Source organism: Centroberyx affinis, unplaced genomic scaffold (genome assembly GCF_046629955.1).
Source record: "Centroberyx affinis isolate AG114_WGS23_722 - 3 ecotype Tasmania unplaced genomic scaffold, CSIRO-AGI_Caff_v1 ptg002092l_1, whole genome shotgun sequence".
NCBI classification, from domain to species: domain Eukaryota; kingdom Metazoa; phylum Chordata; class Actinopteri; order Beryciformes; family Berycidae; genus Centroberyx; species Centroberyx affinis.
In genome coordinates this window covers 1-16,851 of record NW_027280418.1, presented here as the reverse complement: position 1 = coordinate 16,851, position 16,851 = coordinate 1, and the positions used below count along the sequence as shown (strand labels likewise).

Here is a 16,851-nt window from a genome sequence, read left to right as displayed (position 1 = left end):
TATGTGACTATAAGTGTTTAAGGCAATGTTGAGCTCCCTTGATTAGCCACAGACATTTCCATATATTCCATGTTTAATACACAAGTGATCAGGGGGGCGATTAGTTCAAATTTTAATAAGGAGGATGGTACAGCGGTGTAGTCGAGTCACCAAGTTACTATTGGGATATAAAGGACGGCGAAAACGCGGTATACCCACATACTCAATTATCACTACACTTCATCGTTTCCCCACATTTTATGGGAGAGATACAACGTGAATACTAAAAAACGTTGAGGATTATTCTGACAAAATGCAAAGCCACATTGGTTTGATTTAATTTAACAAACTGGTTCAGATGTTCGTTAGACGCTTCCTTAAATACACACACTAGTTCTCATCTTTTGTCTCTGCGTTTAGCCTTCACCGACTATAAGAGTTCACAAAAAGCAAAAAGTGAACCATAATTCACTGAATACAATGCACAGTCAATAATAATAATAACAATGAGATTGTCTGACCTTGTGAACAGGTTAGTTTGTGTAAGTCGGGGCGGCTGCTGCTGCAAACAGAGGAACCTTGAGTGATAGTCAAGGATGTCCGTGGTGTAAAATGAGGCAAACACACAATTGTACACAACAGATTGAGCTTAGATATCAGTAATATACAGAATATAATGCCCCTTTGGTCTATGATCACTGACAAGAGACAGAATCGATTGAAGGCAAGACAAACAATAGTCTTAAAAGGAATTAATTACCCTTAGCTGAGACTGAGCCGAGTTTCATTACAACGCAAAATCTCTGGATCCTGAAATGTTTCTCAGTGTTTGCCTTGTAATGAAAAAGGCACACAAAGCCTAAGAGCTGAGATCAGGAATTGTATGTGATGGATGCACCTTAACATCTAAGAGGGAGAAACGCTGATACTATGTATATTATTTCTAAATCTCACTTGGGCTATGAAATGATCCTGGGCGTTGATTGACGTTCAGAAGACACTTTGCCACAGCAGGACCAAATCGGGTTTGTAGTAATGAACTCAAAAGTCAGTAATATAAATAATGGGTAAGCCGGATAGTGGTGACCGAACACATGGAAAACAGGTGAATTATTCCTTTAACCAGCCTGGAAACAGATCCTGAGGCCTTTTAAAGAGACTGGAGATCTTACAAGGAAAGAATAAGAATCATCACACCTACGTCTCCCTACCTGGGCAGAGATCAAATATACGTCACAGAAAGCATTTTTTACTCTTACTTAAAAACAAATCAATTTATTCAGAATTAAAGCTATTTTTTGCAAATTTTCTTTTTTAGAGAAATGGATTTTCTGTTTGATACAAAAGCCACATAGATTAAGAGAAAAAGAAACTCACTTCAAACATGACAAAATACATAACTGTATCATTCAGAGCTTTGCCATACAACAATTAAATAAAAACATTTGGTTGGTTGGTTTATTTCTTGTGGCGGACATGTACTGCCTTTTCCGTCATCATAACCTCTCCGATAAAGGATGGAAAACTGTGACATCAACTTGCGTTTTATGTTTACAGTGGATGTTTGATTTATTTCACCAGGTGCGCCAGGTGGGGTGGAGTTTGCACATAAAGGACAGACAAAACAGCTGAAAAAAGTGCAACCTGCCAGTCACCCAAATGTAAATCAAACCAACTGATCCCTTCTCTGCTAACAGAACCAACAATGTTCAGGCCTTCACTGTAAAAAATGTCCATCTTCACAAAGCATTTATTGATCTCATATTCTGTCAGAAAATCAGATTTTTTTGTACACCAAGTGAAAAAACAAATCAATACGATGAGATCATTTTACTTACTCCAATACTATTCAACATGTTTGATCTTTGATCTTGATACAAGGCAGATCTTTCCACTTATTTCAGGATAATGTCAATTACTTCAAAAAATCAAGTCGAATTTGACTAAAATCTGTAAAATTCACTCATTGCATTGGCAAATCTTTTCAGAAAAATACAAATTTAACACACTGACACAGCCCAATTTGTTAAGCTAGACATTTTTTTGCTGTGTTGTTCCTTTATTCTCACTGAGTGGATTTCCAAGTGCTGCTTGCAAAGCTCTGCTATATAAGGCTGATAGGTTTCCATAATTTGTGCTGTTAACGGTTTAGGCAATTCATATTTTGTCTTGATTTTCTTTGCAAAGTAGATGGTACATGTTCTGTGGGTTTCAATGACTTGGAGGGAATGACTATGCAAATACACACAAGTATTAACATCGAGTCTTTTTTAAATAATGTAAACATATACATCTTTTCTGAGGTCAGCGCATTGATCCTCTTCATATCTATTTATATAAAAAGAGCAAACGTTACTGGAGCATCGTTCGGATGTTCTTCGGAGTGGACTCGTCGTTCAGGTGTTTCGTGGTGAATCTGAAGAGACACAAACGACAAAGTTTGCTTTAGTGTGATGTCAAGAAATACCGTCACCTTCCAAATAAACAACGAGGCGGTCAGAGGATCCCGAGAGCCCGCCAACACCTAAATCAAGTCAAGTATATTTATATAGCCCTTCATCACAGGCATGTCTCTTCTAGCCAAGGCCGTGGATTCAATTTTGTCCCAAGGGCCTATTCAGATATGTGACCTATGACCCCACTGAGGATCACTGTGGACAGACACATGGAAACACACACACACACACACACACACACACGTAATATGCTGAAATACTAGCCTACCAAGCAGGACTCCCATGTCTTCTCCCCCCAAATTAACCTTTTCATATGTATAAGAACTCTGGGTTGTCAGCTAAGCAGCTTAACAGACTCATGGGTGTAAGGTTTTGGAGGTTCACAAATATTAAACACACATATGGACAGGCAACTATTTTGTACAGGAGCTGTAGCAAGAGTCATGTCTCGAGTTTACAACATGAAGACAGGAGGATATTTTGACATTGTTGACATGCCAGTGAGTTTACACCGGTCACTGTGGCGACAGGACGGGACAGCAGAGGCCATAAATCCGTTAAAACGTACTTCCAACAAATACGGTAATCGAGTTTTGCGAGGAGTTTTACGAGGAGAAATCTATTCTGGACATGCCAACTCTGTACAGAAGGGACAGAAGATGAGAAGAAGATCTCCAGAAGAGAGAAGATAATCTACACGCTGTCTGGCCCTTCGTCGTTTTATTTCATGATATAATGATATTGACTTGGATGTTCCTATAACTAATGATTCTGCGTTACCCAATTCCTGTTTTATTGCAATACCTTTTATGATTGACTTGACTCTGACCCTGGTGTTCTGCAGGTTTTGTTCTGTTCAAGTAAAGACAGAAGCTACTGCTAATTCTGTTGTGTTGGCTCCTTCTTGTCTGATTAAGTAAGTATTGATTAGCCAGGGAAAGGGCCCATATAATCATTTATTATTTGATCCCTGACAATCAATACATTCTGTGAATTCACCCCCCATAATTCCACACCAGTTAAAGACTCTGGTTAGGAACAGGGTAGATAAACTAGGGTTTGACTGATATGGGGTTTTCAAGGCAGATACTATTGTATTATAGCTGCCGATAGCCAATTCTGTGCCAATATTCAATATCTTTAAATATGATCTTTTTTATGCCCAAAAATCACATGTATTTAGTACTTCCCTAGGAATTATATTCTTGTCAGAGTGGAAAAGCCTCTGAAACAGCATTTTGACCATCATGTGACACTAAAACTCTCCATTGAAACACTAATGAAATTCTTTTAGGGTTAGCAGCTCTTTAAGGTAAAGTGACCCACTACACCTATGCAATGGTAGCAGAAACTCAGCTAAATTAGGCCTTCAAGTGAAGAATTACCTCATAAAAACACACTTGAATTAAATGAATATATAAAATGTGCAAAGAAAATAAAAATTTGTTACAGGTTTTTGAGACTGTTTTTAGCTGTGGTCAGGGATCAGACGACTAGCCGATATTCCATATTTAATAAAAGCCCAGTATCGGCAAACCCAAACACAAACACTCCTTCTCCATGCATTTGAAGTGAGGGGAGTGAACCTACTTGAGGGCGTTCAGGAGGCCTTCTACGTTGTCTGCTGGCTGATCCTTCAGGACTTTTATGCAGCCTTTCATCTGGGAAGAAATGAACAGAGTCAGGATGAGAGTACAACAACTAAAGAGTGGCAAACAGAAATACATCCACGGTCCAAAATGTTGTTCTTTCATTATTTGCGATGGGGATCAAACCGCCACAGAGGAAAAAAAGTTTGTGTCCATGTCGGTTTTGTGCATGCATGCGTGTGTGTGTGTGTGTGTGTGTGTGTGTGTGTGTGTGTGTGTGTGTGTGTGTGTGTGTGTGTCTTACATCTATCTTGGAGGACTTGTTGAAGGCTCCGTTGGGATGGACGTGGTCGTAAAGAATGATGACACCCACCATGACCCTCATACAAAACAACAGGGTGTCCTCACTGCTAAAACGACTCGTATAGTCCCTAGAGAGAGAAAGAAGGAAGGAAGGAGAGAGAGAGAGAGAGAAGCGAGAAAGCAGAGAGAATGCGCAAGAGAGAGAGATGGGATTAGAGAAAGAAGGGAACATGAAATGAGAATGTTTTAAGGGGAAACTAAGGAGAAACAGTTAGTGTCTAAAATGAGAGTATTTGCAGGTGTGTGGGTGTATGTATATAAATTTGGGTAGCATAAAATCAAGCACTTTCAAGGGCATCCATTCATTTTCAAAAACTTTCAAGGCCTGCGGGAGCCCTGCTCAGTGAGTGTGTGTGTGTGTGTGAAGAAAGTGTAAACAGGAGTGTGACTCACGGCGTCTCCAGCATGACTTTACAGACGCTGGCCATGGTGCTGAGACAGTCTGTTGTGTTCTCCAGTGGAAGAGTCTTATTCTGGAGCAGGGGACACAGAACAGACACATGATAATCAATGACAGGTTATTACTGATTATCCATTTCTTCCGTCGGAACCCTGAGACACTGTGATTCTTCTTTAATCTTTATTTATCCAGGGAAGATGGACGGAGAACGCCTGCTCTTTTTCAGTCGTACCGGGCAGCTGAATGGTGTGAATGTGTGTAACTGTGTGAGTGTGAAGCAAGGTGTTGCTGGAAAACAGGACGAGTTTCTGCTCAGCCAACTTTCCCTGGATAAATAAAAAGTTAAAAGTAATAAAAGCAATAATAGTTAATTAGACTGCATAGAGAATGATTACTGACAAGTTGTTGATTTGCAAAATCAAGCCAAACTCAACAGGGTTTTCAGTTTGATGCTCTGCTTTCTCACCAACAAGGAAATGTGAGAAATGTGATAATTAATGCAACAGAGTGCGAAACATTTTGAAATGTGACCAGGTGTCACCAAGATTTTTACATTCAGATTTTAGGAATTTAGCTCTTTCTCATCCCAAAAAACACACAATGAGTGCAACAGTAGAATCATCTTAAATTCCTATATTACCAGTATTATAAGCAACTGATGGTAGGGACTGCAAGAGTCAGAGCCACAGCACCATGACAACAGATGTGACAGATATTATTGTCCCTCATAAGATAATGTATGAAAGAGAAGTCCTAGGTAAAGAAATAAAAGCAGGGGAGAAAAGGTACAAACATTTTTTTTTTCTTTTCTATGAAATAAGACCAGACAGAATAACACTAAACTGTGATTGTAGGCCAAGTTTATCATATTCACAGCTGCAACAACATTGACACACTGGCAGCGCTCTCACCTCTGTCACAAAGTTTGTGGTTGCGTTGCTGAGAGTTTTAAGCATGGGCGTGGCCTCGGCGTAGAACAGAGACATCCTATTGGCCATCTCGTTGTTGACCTCATTCTCGATATCCAGCTGTAGACACAGAAGCAAACAACAAAGACGAACTAGAGGTGTCGGCATGGGAGTAGGAGTTTATTTTACCAGACTTATTTTTCCATGAACAATACACCAGTGTGTCCCATATAGTTATTCAGCAGTGGCAGCTCCCCTAACTGCTGGAAATGTGTCCTCACTGCTAGAAAAATGTCAAATATAACTGTAACTTGATCTGTATATTTATACTGATTTTGTTGCTTTTATGAAATCTGAACAATTGAATAAGAGTGAGGAGCTAATTAGGAGTTTAATAAGCTTAAACTCCCATAACACTAATAAGCAACCAATAGAGTTCTGACAATATTATAATACTATAATATATATTTCCCTGACTCTGTTTAAAAAAAGAAAAACCTTTCTTATGTCATTCTAAGGTTGTTTCCCGATTTAGACTGAGAAAGCATTGTAGATACTAAAATAAATATCAAAGTCAGATATAAATATGTGGATTCGTGAACCCCGGGAAGAACGGTTGTCACCTTAGTGGCAGCTAATGCAGATCTGAATTAAAATAATATACATTTTGTAGACAACTCACATTCATGTTGTTTATCCGGTTTCGACTGATGGTTCTTCTGTAGTAGCTGAAGTCGTTCTGGATGGCAGGAATTCTCATCTGAGGGAAACGAAAAAAAACAAAACTAGTCAAAGCTTGGACAATACTGCATTTAGCTACCAAAAATAGTCACATTGTTAAGTAAATGAATGAGGGTGGAGGGGAGTGACTGAGAAACTGTGTGTGTGTGTGTGTGTGTGTGTGTGTGTGTGTGTGTGTGTGTGTGTTTAACTGCTCTGTTTTGCAGCGTTTCCGGCGGACCTTGAGTTCGTCGAAGCGCAGCGTGAAGTGGAGGATCTCAGCGAACTGTTTGGCGAGCGCCTGCTCCTTCTCCAGGTGCTGAGTGGGCGTGTAGGGCGGACAGGTCAGGCACTCCAACAAACTCTGTAGGGCCTCCTCTGTAGACAAACACATGCAGACAAGTAAGTAAGTTAGGTGCTGTGTAGGTGTCACATCTCTCCCAGAGACACTGAAAAACAACTGGTGCTGCAATTTCATTAAAGCTCCAATTCAGAACTTATTTGGCCAAACACATTTTAGAGAGGTTAAGAGAAGTAGAGCTGCACGATTAATTACATATAATCATATTACACGATTTTAGTTTCCATAGTTAACAATCATAGACTATTGGCATATTAGTAATACTGATACATTTCATTTCATTTACAATGTACGCTATAGTTGAAATAAGCCAAGATGTTGATATAAGATTCCACAAGTGCAGTAAAATAATTTTGTTCCTCAAATCATCAACACTCTTTTTAGGCATAATTGTGTAATGTTAGGTATATTATTCACATAGATGGCTGAAGAGATTGACTTTTGCATGGAAGAAACACTTTTCTTGCAGCTCTGATAATCCGTTTCAACTCAAAATACAATGTTTACCAGGTTATAAATAATCTGTCTGATGGAAGAGGCTCAAAATAAGATGATGACTATGGCTTTGAGCACGTCCTGTTTAGAAAAAATAAAAATGTCTTCCTGCCACTGGAAATGCCAAAGTCCAAGTGAAAGACGTTTTGTTCCACAGTGCGACTGTACCTAGTCGGAGGGAGAAACTGTAGAACTTCTTGAGTCTGATGACCAGCGGACAGACGGCGTTCCAGGCTCGCTCCTGCAGCAGCAGGTCACTGGGGTTCTGTATAGCCTGGATGGGACACAAACAGTGGGACAACATCAGAAAACATCCACAGTCTGAGGCCGTCATGATGGTTACATCAACCAACGAGTATACCACACACACACACACACACACACACACACACACACACACACCGTTGTTCTGTGCTCTTGTGCAACTCTTTCTGCCTGCCTGCTCTTCACTTTATCTATGGAGATAAACTGGTAATCCAGCATACTGTAGTGTTGAGTTTCTCGGTCTCGTGCCTATTTGACTCAAACTCTGGTAATCATACCAGCTAAAAACACATAAGAAAATAGCTGAATATAACCATCAGTCCAGACAGTGGTTTGTCTTTGCTTCAATTTGTTATGCTAGGCTTTCCGAACATGAGTAACTGCTGGCTATCAGATGTCAACATCCACCTCCTTATATCCATAAAACTTTACCTTTCGGGGTTGTTTCTTGAAGTTGGTTTGAATTATTATGTTATTATTATGTTCTCACTCCTAACAAAGCACACTACAGTTCTCTTGGAAAATAACTGATACTCATATTTTCAGGCATCACGGTGTGGTTATCTGGTGCCACCCGAGACTGTATAGCATTGTTCTCACCTGCCCAAATGAACCAAACAAAAGGAGTAAATGCACCAGAGTTTGAATAAACCGCTCCAAACATGCTAGGTGTGAAGGCAGCCTTAGAGTCCTACATTCAACAACTGCAGATACATTGCTTAATTTGCAATGTAGCATTTTATGTCTGTATAGGAACTTTGTATTTTATACTGGTGAGTGATGTTTCTATTGCACTTTCTTGAGCTTTGACACTTGCCTGGTCTTATCAACTGATGTTTGATTGTGTTCACTGTGTGAGTTTCACTTGAGAGGTTTTTCTGTGTGGTATAGTGTGTGTGTGTGTGTGTGTTTGTGTGTATAGTTGGAGTGTTTAGTTTCTGTGTGTGTTGCTTACATCTCTGATCTCCTGTCCTGCTCCCTTGTATGCCTGCAGACCAGACAGGATGCTCTCAGAGTCCTGGAGGACCGAGTTCACCTGGTTCCACACCTCACGCTCTCCCTCCGTCGGCTGGGCATCTGACACACACACAACACACACACACACACAGATACAGACACACACACACACACACACACACACACACACAGACAGCGGCACACCCATGTACACCCATGTACACCCATGTACAAACGTGCATATGGACACACATATGCATATGAAAACCAACATGAACAGACGTGCGTCCACACCCACACACACACACACACACACACACAAAGACAACAGTTAGCTAAGCTAGCAGTCAGCATGGGTTAAGGTTAATACAAACACATTACACAACACTTAATTCTTGCCATTTCACATCAAGGATCGATGTTACAAGTGTTTTGTGTTGTTGTTGTTTTTAATTCTACAAAAGATTTAACTGTAGTGCAGTAATTTATCATTTCTAGTCTAACTTTTACATTTTTGCACCACATATTTGATTTGCATAGATGTGAAATGGCTTTTAATAAATACTTAATGATGATAGTATTTTTTAATTGCCAGAAAAACACTTATGGGGGGGCATGTGTGCTGAATGTCTTTGCCACCAAAAAGTAACTTATCAAAAGTTGCTAATTTCTTTCTGACAACACCTTTTTTGAACAAAAATGGAACCATGTAAACCATATAAAGCAGGAATACAAAAACATTCAGCATATTATACTGTGTCCCTCAACAGTCAGCCACCAACACTTGCTGCCTTGGGTGTCCATAGTAACGGCCTTATTTTGAAACCACAAGCCAAAACTGCAAACATCTACGAACACACATGAACTGCATCGATATGACTGAGAGTCTACGCAAAACTGAAAGTGCCCTGAATGTATCTATAGAGCAACTGAACACACTGGAGCAAGATGTATTTTCTGTATCCTGCTTTAGGCTTTTCAAGGAGTACGTTTTTCCTGCTTACAATTAGTGACAATAAGAATCACAAAATTCTGGAGGCGACTATGGATTTCATAGCAGCAATGTTTGAAGGCTGACTGTTAATTAACTCGTATGGAGGCATGTGTGTTGAAAATTGTAAATGCTCTACTGAAGTGAAATATCGTCAGGCTGTTTGCAGGGAATTCTCATCCAAAGCATGCTGGAGCAAGCTGTTGGATAGCCATGGAGCTACAGTAGAACCGAGTTTATACAATATGGGTGCAAAAAAATAATCGAAATGTTTTGAAGTTCTGGACCAAACACTAATCATACATAAATAATGCATGCATAGGCATTTTCATCAATTGTCCAGATTGCTCTATTCAAACGCTTTTAGCTGAATTCATTTAGGCTATATGAGAAAATGTCAACAATTGCTGCCTATGAACAGAACATAGTGTTTTCTGTATATATTTTTAGAAGTCTGAAATTTAAATAAACAAAATTCTACTGTACTCTGCCATGCCTGCAATCTACAGATAAACAAGGGTTTGACTGGCTTTCTGTTTCATAATGCCTGCACAGCTACAGTAGGAATACACTCTATGCCTTGATATGGGATAAACTCCTTTAAATTATCATCATTGTTCTGCAGAAACCATACATCTCCAAGTAATCCAAATATATATGGGCATCCCACTCCATGTCCATCATTTTCACAGCTCAGACTGGTTTGGTTTGGTTGAAGAGTCAATAAACATTTTTTTTTATACTCGTGTGAAACAATGAAAGCTGTCAAACAAAAAAGAGATACAAGGTTTCTGCATCTCAGATAATGACGTAAGCTTTGGCTAACATGCACACAGAAAGTCAAACTCTAAAAGAGCTACTCTAAATATAGAACATCATTGATATTAAAATGCTGTGTGTCTGGGGTCTATTTTGCATTTCAAAACCTTTCCACTCCATCATTTCCTCTCTGCTGCACAAACAAAGCCCGAGGTTGGCGGCATTGTGAGACAACTTGAAATGCCACTGTGGAGGCGTTTGTGTTTCTTCTGTAGGAGGTTTTTGAAAAAGGCCAAAGTAGATTTATTTACCGTGTTAAAAGTCCAGCTAATTTGTCTATATTATGTGAACATTATAAGGCAGTAGAATAAGAAAGTACACTAATATGATTTAGAATTTAATATTTTCTAACAATGAATATAGGCTGGAGTATGACAACTAGAATGCATCAGAAGACATTTTCTACATCTGATGAATATGGATGAATGTTTTCTGTGTTAATTGCATATTTATATAATGAACTCATAATGTCTATATAATGAATTGATAGTTCTGTAACAGTGCTGTGCAGAAAGGGAAACAAGGTTCAGTGGCAGAGAGAAGATCTTTATCTATAACTTGTTAGTAAATGCATTATGTAACATCAAATTTTTGGTTAGATGACAGCAAGGGAGTCTTTTATTATTAGTACACATAATGGGGCATGCAGAGGAGTTAGTAATAGCAGATAGCAAAGGTCAAGGGTCAGCTCCATTCTTATTCAACCCAGGCTAGAGCGATTGAAATTCCAATTTCAAAAATCGCACTCAAATCAATCATGGATTATAAAAACAGCCATCAGTCTGCATTAGAAATTCAAAAGGAGGAAGGTTGACTGTTGAATAGCTGAATAGAATGACCTTTGACCGGACAGAGCTGCTAAAGACAAGAAGAAAAAGGGAAGAGGGGGGGCAGGCAGAAGGACAGGCAGGACAGGCAGAAGCTGTGCTCACTTTCAAAGTCAAGGAAAAAGTTTGGCCCCTGTTCAAGCTCTGTGCAAGTGAGCACTTTTAACAGATTCCCCATTTGGTTTCTGCAAGAGAGAAAAAAGGCGAGAAGGAGAAAGAGAGAGAGAGAGAGAGAAACAGAGAGAAAGAAAGAGGAAGAAAAAAGTGTGTGGTGTTAAAAAAAAAAATACATCCATAAGTTACTGGAACAGAGATGGGAGATCTGAGAGCCGAAAGAGCAGGAGGTCACGACAGAGCGAAAAAGGAGGAGGGGGAAGCGAGGGGGAAAAGAGAGGAGCATAAGCAGACTCCTTCGTGGATTCGTCATCGCGAGCAGAGACCTGCTGACAGAGAAGAAACAGCTGAGGGGGTTACACCTTTCCCCTCCCCTCCCCTCTCCACATCTCTCTCTTTCTTCCCATCTCTCTCCCTCTGTTCCACTCCTCCGCCCAGACTTACTTTCAAAGTCCAGGAAAAAGTGTGGATAGTTCTCTATTTCCCTTGTTAGGACTTTTAGCAGGTTACCCATTCCAGCAAACCTGATGGTCAAAATACAGTGGTAAAAAAACAACATATATACAAAAGACATGAATACATTTTTACACAAAACATAGAGATGGTCTAATTAATGGTCTAGGGACACTTGTGATAACTGAAAGCAAGTTGAAAACATCTTCATCACCCAAATATCGCTTGTACCAACAGAGGTTGTTTCAATTTCTTCTGATGAATTTCATCAGCTTTAAAGAGCATATTGACATTAACATTGCAGCCCGTTCAGGTTTAATTGTTATGGATGTTATTGGTGTGTGGTGTGTGCATTACTGCGATATAATTAAATTTTGACACCCTCTAAAATTCCTAAATATAGCAATAGCACAACACAATTTCAAGTAGTTATTCAATGTAGTATTTAGCCAAGTATCTTTCCTAAAACAAAACAGAGAATTTGAGAATCTTCTTGAATTTTCTCTTGAAACAACAGATTACAAGGGGAGTAGATCTGCTCCCCTTACTGATGTGCCTGCATGGTGTGTGAGTGTGAGTGTGTGTGTTTGTGCATGTGTGTGTGTGTATGTGTGTGTCCTGGTCAGTAAAGAGGCTGAGAATGCAAAATCTTCTCCCATCTTTGCTGGCCAGAATTTCTGGAGGTTTTTTTTAACCAATTTCTCAGCTCTTTCAGATCTAGGCCTCGTTAAATGTGGCAAAAGAGGCGACTGAGTCCTAAACGGCAGCCACGCTCTATAAAAAAATTCATTAGAGGCAACAGGCAGAAGGTAAGTAGCAATTTCCAGGGGAGAGTCTACCTCCTAAGGCATGGAGGGTGGTCACTGAAACTCTGTAATAACAGCAGGACTTCAGCATTACATGGTAAGAGGCCATGATTACGGTAAGAGGAGAACCTCTTAGTACGTCATGGAGATTGTGCGGGGCATAGCCTAACCTCGTTGGGTTCAAACGTTTCATTCCAATGCTATATTCACTTTGTGCCAGAAAAAAAGTTATCTGAAAGTTATTTTAAAATATTAAAATGGAGATGGATCCTGCAAGACTTACTATTTTCTAAGAAAGGTACCAAATAAAGTTAATAATTGTAATGCTATTCTATGATTTAGTGTTTTACTTTTGCAGCAGCAATTATTTTGTAGAAATAGCAGCTGTTATTTTTGAAGCTGTGGATGGCCTCACTTTTATTCTTGCAATAAAACCCATATCTAAACACTGAACAACTCTAAGTGTATGTGTATGTTGTCAAGTTTCAGATAAGGTCAAACAATACTAAACATCAATCCAAAACACATAGCTTTAGATTCGAAGATTGAATTAAATTCTTTTTTAAATGCAAAAACTGAAAAAGGAAAATCCTTCATACTGTGCTGGGAAACCAGACGCTCTTTTCACCTTACACACACAGACCGAACTTCCCCAAACTTTGGTCACAGTCTGAAGTGCCCACAAAAGAGACAGTGTGTTGCTGTGCGCACATGATGATCACACTGCATCTCTCTGCACAGTCCCCAGAGCGCTTTCAATATCTGAATCATGACAGTCATGATGATCATGATTCCTCATTGTACACCCATCAGACATTCTCATGTGTGAGCTGCAATCCACATAAAAATAGCCTACATATTATATCTACAAAGGTTTAAATCTTAAGAAATCATAGGCCTGATGTGTCTGTCTATCAATCTGCTGATTAGATAAAACATTTGACCAGAAGGGGGCGGTGTTGGACCATGGCTCACTCACATTACATTTCACTGACAGCGATTACAGTACTGTAGTAGTAGTGGTGTCATGTTGGTACATGTCCTGCAGTAGTGTACAGCTCCATTATTCCTACACTAACCCTAACCTGCGGCTATAACAAATACATCAGGCTGGTGTTTCTCAGCAATCTCACTTGCCTTAACCTCCAGCCACACTGTAGTTTTGCTGCCCTCAGGTAGCCACTTACCATTAAAACTGACAGCCAGTTGTATAACATATAGCCCAACTATCCCAAGCACTTATCAGCAACATCCAAGGGCAGTGTCCCCCCCCCAACATTTTTTTCCTGGCAGGGTAAACAGACCGCTGACAGAGCATTTAGGCCATGTGATAATAAAAGTCCACTGAAATCAAAACTAATAAAAGTCTAGCACAGTCACTGGTCTCCTAGCCATGAGTTTGAGAAATTCTGGCCTGGACTAGCCAACGTTAAGAAGTAGGCCGATATAGTTCAGTAACAGTCGATTTTAATTAGCAATTTCATTCATTATAGAAAGGGTATCACAAGTTAAGAAAAACTTCAAGCCTATAAGAGACCCTCAGCTACTCTTACACTGTTATATGTCTTCAGTTTGTAATTTTCAATGCATTCCAAAAGTTATGTTGTGATGAACTGTTGCAATTTACTTTTTTGTTTTTTGTACCCACGTTCCCACAACCTACTTCATCTACTAGGGGTGTGAACTTATTGCTTTCAAGCAAAGGTGGGTGTATGGGCATATAAATAAACTGCTGTCACGTCTCAGCGATGTAACAACAAACTTTCCAAACTATCCAAAGAGTTATTGCAGAAAAAGTGGAAAAATCCAAAACCTTCCCTAAAATAATTAAAGTTCAAATTTTTTTAGCTGACAAAAGCGATACCATTCCCCCTCTCAGCACTCTCACTCTTTAAAATGTCTACTACCAAACACTTCTACCACAACTAGCAAGCTACACACCCTATAATCCTGTATGTAAGGCACAGAATATAACAATGGTGTTTCTCATAGGGCTGGGGTAGCAGTCAAGGCAAAAAAGGGAAAATCAAAGACTGGTCAGTGTCATACACAACTACCCAGAGTTGTAGAAACATGTGTGGAGTGGGAATTATCAACAATCTGACCAGTATTTTTCACTCTAAGCAGGTAAACCAATGTGCATGCATCCTACCCCTAATTCAAGTCTCCAGTGACATCCTGTGGCAACATAGTCCACTCCGTGTTTTTCCCCTGAGGTACACAAACCAGCTCCAGCAGCAGCCTGCTCTACTATTTCCTGTCTCTCGAGAAGCTGAGGCGGAAATGAAAAAACAACAGGCAGGCCTCCAGTCCAAACAAACTGAAAGTACAGTAGAGTATATATACGCAGAGGAATGCGCAGGAGGTAAAAAGGAGGAGTGGACGTTGACATCATGAGAGTGAGCAAGTGTTTTAGAGTGCAGCATAGTAAATAGTATGAAGAGAGACTGACAGGACTGTTGAAAATTCATACTAACTGGGTAAAACATGCTACTGTCTATGCGTGCATAATGATTCAAGCTCTGATCCAGACATCCCCTGATGGCAATGTCGTCTTCTGCATATTTACTCAAGGCAATGTGCCATGTTTGGTTGGTTATCATAGTAACAATACTGGGTAGCTGGAGCAAAGACCAGTGTATACAATCCAACAGCTAATGCGGTGAAGCAAATCATCATCTAAAGGGTACAGTGAGTTATTATAGTCCATAAAAGTTGTTTGTGGGCTCTTAGGGACTCTCTCTTCAACTTTAAATCCTCACACAAAACTCTGGCAGCGTCACCAACCAGGTTTTTCCAAAAGTAAGGCCTTGGAGGTGTTATTGTCCCTGGCAAAAGCAAAATCCACAATGTTCATGAGGATTTCTTTGGCATCTCCACTCCTTCCAGTGACATTATAGACAGTGAAGAGTGAGCAATGAAGGAGGGGCCTTGGTAATGTTTCTGCTAAATGAAGCCTTTATTTGGTTTTCCACTGAGTAATGAAGTCTCCTCCTGCCTCCACCTTTCGGACAGGGTGGTACAATGCATAATATATTACAGATAATCACTCATATCCCTGTTAAAGGCTGATTTGTGATTTTTATGCCATCTTTCAAATCCTGTTGACAAATATCTGCATAAACAGAACATTTGTGAGGATAGTAAGCCCTTGAATACTATAAACGCTTTTACACAAATTGCCTTACAGTACCATGAATGCAGATATTTTCTATGTGTCCCTGTTGGGAATCAAACCCATAACTCTTCCAGGCTATATCCACTGAGTTTCACAGGACCACAAACCACACTGTCTGGGGAAGACCTTGTTTGTCACACAGACATTATGCTGGGAAATTCACTCCTGTGTTTGTTCCTCTTTCTCAACCAGTTCTCTATCCGGCCTAACCTGAAAATCTGGAGATTTTATTCTTCCTCTTTCCTATTTATTTGTTGTTAAATTATTCTAGGGGAATTACACATGTACCCTACACAGGCATATTTTTTGTGGAGAACATGATGAGGGAGCAACTACTGGAACTAGCAATACAAATGTTTTAAAACATACACAAATCTGTTAAGAGAGAAAAGTCATTATCTTCCCTACCTAATGCCCTTTACAGGTGCCAACTTGGGTCAGGTTGAAAAAAATGGTGCTCTAAAAATGTTTAAAAAAAAATATTAAAAAAAACAAAAAACTTCTGAAACCACATTGAGGCCTGTTCTTAATCACACAAAAACATTCAGGAACACAAATGAGTAAGGATGATACTTTGAAACTAACTAAAAAACAGATGTCCAAATTCTGTTGAAGCCAACCTCACAGTCTCTCTATACCTGTGTGGCTGCAGAACATCATATTACCCCGTCAGTCCACTTGTCAGTCTAGATGATTGACCTGCCACGAGTCGTCCTCAGTGACAGAAACTGACAGAAACTGACCCAAAACTGTCCTCTTTCAACCTCAGTTTAAAACTTCCCTCTTGTCTCAAAAAGTGTACTTGGGAAACGTAGCTTCATCCACGGGCCTTTTTCTGCTTTGTAATTAAAGCAAGCTCTGTGCAATTAAAGCCCCAAATGAGCGGAGTGCTTAAATGGCTTTTCCTGCTCTTTGGGAGTTTGAAACAACCTCTGTTGGGAGAGAGAGCGCGCTCTGAGCAAACAGACAAACCAAATGATCTCTTGCCTGGTGGGTGTAATTTGGCATATGCATATTTCATAACAGTAGACAGTCACAAACAGTTTATCATAATTTCCTTGTCACGACATAATGTTGTCAAACAACACTCCATAACCAGGATTAGATAACATAACATATTTGGTGTACACTTTGATCCAAAGCAGTACTGTGAGTGTATACATGTTCAGCT

The 16,851-nt window shown here is 39.7% G+C and overlaps 1 protein-coding gene across 2 annotated transcripts; it reads right to left on the bottom strand.

The window, feature by feature from the left end:
• Positions 1-1,238: 1,238 nt before the first annotated feature.
• Positions 1,239-14,666, bottom strand: fam49a (family with sequence similarity 49 member A). Of its 2 annotated transcripts, XM_071531530.1 has the most exons (11): positions 14,655-14,666; positions 11,688-11,767; positions 8,491-8,612; positions 7,440-7,545; positions 6,657-6,793; positions 6,378-6,455; positions 5,699-5,815; positions 4,781-4,860; positions 4,329-4,455; positions 4,026-4,096; positions 1,239-2,395 (listed from the first exon to the last, which is right to left on the bottom strand). In XM_071531530.1, the coding sequence occupies exons 2-11, from the start codon at positions 11,755-11,757 to the stop codon at positions 2,332-2,334; spliced, it is 972 nt and encodes a 323-aa protein (XP_071387631.1). In that variant the 5' UTR covers positions 11,758-11,767; positions 14,655-14,666; the 3' UTR covers positions 1,239-2,331. The 2 variants fall into 2 exon arrangements, with proteins under 2 accessions (XP_071387631.1, XP_071387632.1); XM_071531531.1 differs by lacking the exons at positions 11,688-11,767; positions 14,655-14,666 and adding an exon at positions 11,235-11,319.
• Between the last annotated feature and the right edge of the window lie 2,185 nt (positions 14,667-16,851).